Here is a 7,537-nt window from a genome sequence, read left to right on the forward strand (position 1 = left end):
AAACTTCATTTAGTACTTCATGCATGCGAAATTCTTTTTTTCGGAGAACGTGCTAGCACAATCCAAACACGGCACGAGCCTGGCCCCCGAGTCGCTTGAGGCACCGGTCAAAAGATCTTCCACTGCGAGCATGGCCAAGCCGAGGGCGCCCCAACTGTGATCACAGCACAAGCCTATCCCTGCAAGTGACCGTACTTCATTTCCCCAACCCTTTTCCTTTTCCTTGCAACAGCCTTGTTTCTTCATGCATGTAACGTTCAAAGGGAGGAGCCATGCTACATTCCAACCAATTTTGCCCCCAAAAAAAGGCTCAGAAGAACGCTACCACCACCACTACTGAGATTGTGCTTAAGCTTTGGACTAATCGAGACCTACCTTCTACTGCATACCACTACTCACTACACCAATCCACATGGCAACTAACCAACCTTGCTATTGCAGCTAACTTACCTAACTTGGAGATCCCAATCTTCGCTTCAGTTTACAAAAACCAGCCAATGGCGAGAGCAAGATTGGGCAATGCTACTGAACCCCAACTCCACATCAGCTAGGCATCCGCCCAAGCGGCGAAGACAGGGAGATGAGAGACGACGTGCTGCGCTGCCGGCGCCGGCATAGGCATCCAGGGGCTCATGGCAGCAAGGCTCACGGCGTGCGGCTGCTGCTTGCCGTACATCATGGCCAGGCCCAGCCTCTCGGGGCTCCCCTCCCTGGAGTTGCCGAGGCTCGTCACCAGCGATGACGAGTTGGAGAAGTTGACGCCACCGGACTTGCCTCCTGGAACGTCAAGGTGGTGATCATGGGCCACGCACGAGACGTCAAGCCCAACGATACCGTGCAGGGAGGAGTGAGTCTCACACATGATGCCCTTCCGGGGATCAACTGCTTCCGGGCCCTGCACAGCTTCCTGGGAAGAACCATGGAGCACCATCCTCCAGTCAGCACTTGTTTCCTCTGTAAGGTTGAGCTCCCTGCCACCATTATTGTGCATCATAGGAACGCTGTTAGAGGCCTCGATCGCCTTGACCTTGCGTGCTTCTTCCGCAGGCAGTAGGTTGCTGCTCTCCATGATTTTGTCAACGTCGTATCTCGTTATGTCAAAGTTCGTCACCGCGTTCAAGCCACGGAACTTGATGGCAGCAATGTCGTAAGCCTCCGCCGCTTCTTCTTGAGTGGCTGCATATTCAGTAAATGGTGTTAAGAACGAACTCGGTTATGAGTGTGACCTAGGAACAAGATTCATGTAACAACTAATTTAGTCTGTGCATTGGAACTTAAACCAAGATAGATCCTATTGTAAAGTAGGATTCCCGATCAGATTACTTTGTGCAGTGATAACGTCATCTTTTAGTTCAAGTGTTCAATGGAGTATTCAAAACAGTCAACATGTTGCTTTGGTCAGACGCCACAGCCTTAGCAAAGTATAGCTATCTGAAAAAGCAAAGAATGATCAGGAAGAATGTGTGGACAGTGTACCCCACGGATTAAAGTAGATTGCAAAAGCAATGCACAGAACTAGAGATTAGCAGTAAAAGTTTATCTTCCAAGTCTATCCTCTTCTTCGGTAAATGTACTTTGATGAGACAATTAGCATAGCACAACAGTCACACCGGCAAAGGATTAGCACCAAAAGCTTCTTTTACTTGAGCCACATTACTTTCTTGAAGCATTTTTAGGCCCTACAAATCTACATTCAAATAGAGATCTTTCTTACTGAAAGTGCCGAGGTACAAATCCTTGTTTCCAGCAACCCTGCCAATCCGAGACTGCCATCTTCCATGCTGGTGATGCCTGTAATGTAGTCAACATGAACATACCGGTGTGGTTTCTCTATATATGTACTTTTGTTGATGAAGAAACAAAATGTGGCTGCAAATTCTGCGCAAACAAACCTTGTCACGCCTCGGTAGATGGAGGCACCTCGAGAAAACCCACTGCTTCTCCTGCGGTCAGTAACAATTTCAGAAATGCAGGAAATCAACAATGAAAATACAGAAGGATGATACAGTGCAATGTAGGCGAAATAGCAAGCACTGACCTTCTCAAGTGTGCCACAAATTCTTGCCTCGTCATGCTTTTCATCTCCTCGAGCTCATCTTGATAGTTCTCTACCTGCCAAACAAAGCGTGTTGTACCTTATTAAATAAATAAACATCAACGCTCCCATTTTGTTGCATGACACTTACGGGAAAATTGATGTGAGTAGCAGGACCCCAGTATTTCAGAGCAGCAAGATCATAAGCCCTTGCAGCCTTATCTTCAGTGTCGTAACCACCTGAAGCACAGAAAAGAAATCACATTTCATATTTTTGGAGCTGGCCACAGCTTCTATTTTTTTCTGTTTTTTTTTGAAATAAAAAAACTCTACCGGGGGAGGAAACGGCCCCACCGTTTTTTCATTAAGAGGAAACCACACCGGCTTACCCGGGTAGAGAAAACCCCCGAACCCTGACCCATGCCCGAGAGGGCCAAGCCTCGCGGCGAGCACAGCGAGGGTTTTTTTTACCCCAACAGCCGGAAATTCGCTTCTGATGAGAATCGAACTCAGAACCTATTGGGGCGCGACGCTACCGGACCGGGCTAGCCAACTGGCCGCCCGGCCTTTCGCTTTTTTTGAAATAGAACTTGGAACGAGTAATCAGGACAATAAAAGGCATGATCGGGTAAGAAGTGGTGTTACCTAGATATACTGCGAGTGATCGTCATTTCAGTCATGAGTGACAAACCCCAGAATGACATTTCCAAAAGAAGAGGAATCAAAATGTCAGAAGGAGCTATGAATGCATAAATTTTGCTACATCATTTATTTTGGATGTCTAGATATCAACCTTGCCTTCCTTTCCTTGTCTGCCCATCCTTTCTGCAGCTATTGTCCCAGAGGTGGGCTTCATACCTCCCAGTCCACCTGTGTCTGCTCCAGTGAATCAAACACAAACAGAACCTTCATCACTAAAACATATAAAACGAGCACAAACAAATTAAATTGGTTTTCTGAACTGTAGAGGCACCAGAAGGATCAGAGCCCCCAGGACTAAGATTAGGCACTAAAACTATTTGGCGTCAAGCATGAGCGGCTGGCCTACTGAATTTTTTTTAACAAGAATAGCAGAGCATAACAGAAGTATAACATAGCCACATCAATGCTGGAAACTAACAGGGCCGGCAGGCAGAACATGAGGCAAATACTCCAAATGAATCAGGAGCAACAAATTGACTTTCACAGGCTGAGCTATGTGCAAGAATCCTAACCAATGATCAATGCCGCTTGGATGAAACAGCGTTAGAGGGCACAGAGGAGTTGCCAAGCATATACATAGGACTCGGAACTAAAGAGGCAAAGCATTGCCCGCACGAAGCCTACTGACGAAACAAACGCAACAAGAGATGACAGAGTGAAATCTTCGTGCGCATCTAACCTGGTGACGCCCCTGTACTGGGAGGTCCTCTGCCCAAACGTGTCGATGGACTTGCGGTGCACCGGCTGCTTCTGGCCTCCCTTGCCGGTGCCCCTCTTCTTCCCCACGGCCTGCTCACCGCCGTCATTACTGCGCCCCTGGGCAGCGGCCGCAGAGGCAGCGGCAGCTGCAGCGGCCATCTGGTGCAGCTGCTGCTGCTGCTGCGGAGCCGCGCTGACGCAGCTGCTCGACTGGGACCCGGGGCTCATCATCGACAGGCTCAGCGGGTGCATCTCCCCGTTGCTGTAGCAGGCGCCGTAGCTCGTCAGGAGGAAGTTCTTGGCCGCAGCCATGGCCGCGTCGATTGGCGCCGCGTCTTCTTGGAGCATCTCTACTTCCGTCAGGGGCTGGAAGTTGTAGGGGACGAGCTGGTGGTGCTGGTACTGGTGGTAATCCCTGCTTGCCTCCTCTTGGCACTGCTGGTGGCTGTAGTAGGTGGCCGTTTCTTGGCCACCGCCATTGCCATTGCCACCTCCCAAGAAGTCCTCCAGCTTCGGTGGGGACGACGGCATCATGCCTATTTCATCATGCCAAAAAGACCATGGCGTTCATACCTAGCATACGATTCCGAGAGAGGATGGAGCGAGGGAGAAGTGCAGTATAGTATCAGTGACCTTCGATGTTGCAGATGGAGCCGTCGGACTTGATGGGCACGGTAGGCAGGTGGGAGTAGTAGGCGCCGGCAGAACTGGTGCCATCGCCGTACGCGCCGCCCACACAGTAGTAGCCCGGATAAGGCGCGGGCATCGGTGAGAAGAGGAAGTCGGAAGTGGCGGCGGCGTGGTTCCCGGAAGAGGAGATCGTGGTACTGGTAGGAGGCGGAGCATGGTGAGCGGGAGGAGCGGGTTCAGAGGCGGATGGCACCTCCATGGTCGTGTGAGGCGAGAGGGAGAAGCCGAGCCAGTTGCTGCCACTAGCCATTTCTCCCATCAACTATGCACACGCAAGCCCTTGGTGCTCTCGAGCTCTCCTTCCCTTTGTGCCGCGCTAGCACGAACAAACACTAGTCCAAGGCTACTAGGCTCATGTGAACTGATGAGGGGGACCCGGGCCGGCCGTGAAGCCGAGCAAAAGGAATGAGGGGGGCCGAAGGAAATTGGTGGATAAGTACCACTTCTAATGCATTGTATGTGAGCATATAAAAACAAGAAGAACCTATGGCTTCCTTCCTCATACCTATCCGTTCCGTCGGGTCATAGGGATCTGTGACCGGAGAACATGTTGCGGAGGAAGAGGATGTGTGCGCTACTACTGCTTGTGCTCCCTTTATTGAGGCCAGGCAATGGCCATGCCCATGGCCATTAGCCCCACGCCGTCCAAAACTCACTCGCAGAAAATTACCCCCTATATAACTATAAAAGATGCAAGGGAATTGAATCGTGAGGTTGGCATTGGATGGGATGGGCCGGCCACCTCCTGCACTCCCTCTCCTGTTCTCATCTCTTTCCTTCCCCCGGGCGTCTGCTATGCATGCTGCTCCTCCCTCCTAGGTGGGTTGGAGTAGTCTAAGCTACTGTAGCAAACTTTAATTAATAATTAAGGGTATCAAATAAAAGCAGTTTACAAAACTAATTTCACAATTCCAGCGCTACTTCGCGAGATGAATCTAATGATGTCTTTGACCACATGATTAAATGTTGGTACTGTAGTATTACTGTAGTCAATTATCAATTAATTACCGTTATTATATTCGTCGTAAAAAAATATACATATTTATAAAAAAAATTTACAAATAAATTTCATTTAATATTTTATGCAAAAGATTTTCTCGTAACGCTACTTGCAACCAAACAAGATCCTAGATGTAGCTGGATGCTGCTCAGAGCGGCCGAAACCAGGCTGCTTCTGCCAGACTTGATGGACCGACACGAGAGGCGCAGAGAGAGAGGGGCCGTGTGTAGTACTGTGGCCGTGTTTAGTTTCACTTGCAAAATTTTTTTGTGTTGGAATCTTGTTAATTTAAATTTATTTATAAAAGGTTTTACACAAATGAGTTGTAAATCGCGAGACGAATCTAATGATATTAATTAATCTATGATTAATTAATAATTAGTGGATGGTTACTGTAGCATCACTGTTGCAAATCATGGATTAAATAGGCTCGTTAGATTCGTCTCGCGATTTACAACTCATCCATACAAAAAATTTTGTAAATAAATTTCATTTAGTACTCCATGTATGTGTCGAAACATTCGATGTGATTTTTTTTACGGGTGTGATCTGTAGCATAGATTCAAAGCGCAGGACAGCTGCACGCAAAGCGCCGGTCACTTCGCAACAGTACGCTACGCGTCGTCCCCTGCCGCACTGCAGTGTTGCAAATGCCAACGAACGAACTAGTCCGCATCTTTACGTACATATCTATTTCACCGAGCCTCTCTCCTAGCTAAGGGTGGGAACCTGAAAATAGTTATCCAAATTTTTTGCATCCGTATTCGTATTCGCACCTAATATGGATATTTGTATCCGTATCCGATTGTAATGTGGTACCAAAGTGGATATATCCGAATTCGTTTTTCCTCATTTTTCTCTATCCGATTCCACATCCATATTCAACAATATCCGCAACATCCGTATTCGAATAAAAATGAGCACATAAAAAACTATTAAAAATTATATATATATATAACTAATGACTACTGATATATTAATTTTAGTATTAATAATAATGTATTTAGTGGAACTATTTAAGAGTGATCATGAATAAATGACATGTGCTACTAGGTTTAATATTACTAATGATATATAAAGATTAAGTTTAATTAATTTCAATTTAATTAACTATATTTTGATATGGATAATCATATTGCTTTTAATTTAATTTGGTTTATCCACTTATTGATAAAATTATAAATATACTTTATTCCATTTATTCTTTATAAATATTGATATTTCCATTAAAATATTTATTCATTTGCATTTTATATCTTTATATTATTAACTATTTAAATATTTATGGATAAATATGTTTTGATGAGATGTCTTTTTCTTAACTACAACGGTTACATACTTTAATCCTTATTGTATAATGACTTAGCGATACTTTCGAAATATGTTTATAATGAATAAAACAAACAAATATAATTATGTTCCAAATCAAGTAAATATCCGAATCCGTATCCGAAATCGAGACATCCGTTTGCATCGTATCCAACAACATCCGAATCCGAATCTGTATCCGAGTTAAAATATGGTAAAAAGTACTATCCGGATCCGATTTCATACGTATCTGATCCGATTTCATCCTTACTCTGGACATAGTATCCAGATCCTTACGTCTTTCGTGCAGACCGAAACTTACGTCAGACAAGGAATTTCGCTACCTTAAAACCGTTATAGTTACAGATGCCATTCACCAAAGCTTCAGTCATTGATTTCCTGTCATCAATTCACCAACTTCCTTAACCATCCGACACTGTGAAGATGTCAGCCTCCATACATTGAGACTTTGCGGCCCTAGTACTACCCAGTCTCTTATTAGCTACTTAGCTTACGACGTATTTGACATAGCTCCACTCCAGAAACTCCAACAACACGGCGTGCCAAACATGTCCAACTTCAACAACTCCAACTCCCGAAAAAAAACCTGGAGTTGGGGGCCAACTCCATATTTTTTTTGGAGCTCCTCAAGGAGTGCTCCAAAAACACTTGTTATGTACATCCTCATGGAGTTAGGGTGAAATTATCCACCTTTACCACTCGTTACACAGATACCGGTTCGCAAAAAAGAGCGCTCCTTTCTTCTTCCTTGCACTCATTCCCCTTCCAACCCAACCAGCCGCCCCCAGGGTCAGAAACCCTAGCGCCGCCCTAGCCCCCCGTCCAGACCTCGCCGGCGGCCACGGATTCCCCATCTAGGTATGGATGTGCAATTCCTTGTGAATCTCCTTTAATTTGTGTTCTTCTCACTCAAGTTCCCTTCCAATCCATAGCGCCACAGCTTCTGGGGGAGGTTTATTCATCGCATATGCGAAAAACTGAAGCCGCATCGCACAAGCACTGTGCTTCTTCTCCGGCGGCCGGACTTCGGCGGAGGCGGCTCCGGCAGAGGCGGAGGAGGCGGCGGAGGAACGCGCGGGGGG

At 46.3% G+C, this 7,537-nt stretch overlaps 1 protein-coding gene across 1 annotated transcript; it reads right to left on the reverse strand.

The window, feature by feature from the left end:
• Positions 1-251: 251 nt before the first annotated feature.
• On the reverse strand, positions 252-4,660 carry LOC120692862 (AP2-like ethylene-responsive transcription factor CRL5). Its single transcript, XM_039976258.1, has 9 exons — positions 4,070-4,660; positions 3,417-3,972; positions 2,829-2,911; positions 2,681-2,689; positions 2,187-2,275; positions 2,039-2,112; positions 1,893-1,943; positions 1,715-1,791; positions 252-1,176 (listed from the first exon to the last, which is right to left on the reverse strand). Exons 1-9 carry the CDS (start codon positions 4,383-4,385, stop codon positions 548-550), a joined length of 1,884 nt encoding a protein of 627 aa, XP_039832192.1. The 5' UTR covers positions 4,386-4,660; the 3' UTR covers positions 252-547.
• Positions 4,661-7,537: the final 2,877 nt, after the last annotated feature.

Source organism: Panicum virgatum, chromosome 9N, assembly GCF_016808335.1.
Source record: "Panicum virgatum strain AP13 chromosome 9N, P.virgatum_v5, whole genome shotgun sequence".
NCBI classification, from domain to species: Eukaryota; Viridiplantae; Streptophyta; class Magnoliopsida; order Poales; family Poaceae; genus Panicum; species Panicum virgatum.

Coding starts and splice junctions, on each gene's coding strand:
- LOC120692862 (XM_039976258.1), bottom strand. CDS start 4,385: ATGGGAGAAATGGCTAGTGGCAGCAACTGGCTCGGCTTCTCCCTCTCG. Junction 2,113..2,186: donor CTACTCACATCAATTTTCCC/GTAAGTGTCATG, acceptor TTTGTTTGGCAG/GTAGAGAACTATCAAGATGA. Junction 1,944..2,038: donor TTTGTGGCACACTTGAGAAG/GTCAGTGCTTGC, acceptor TACTGACCGCAG/GAGAAGCAGTGGGTTTTCTC.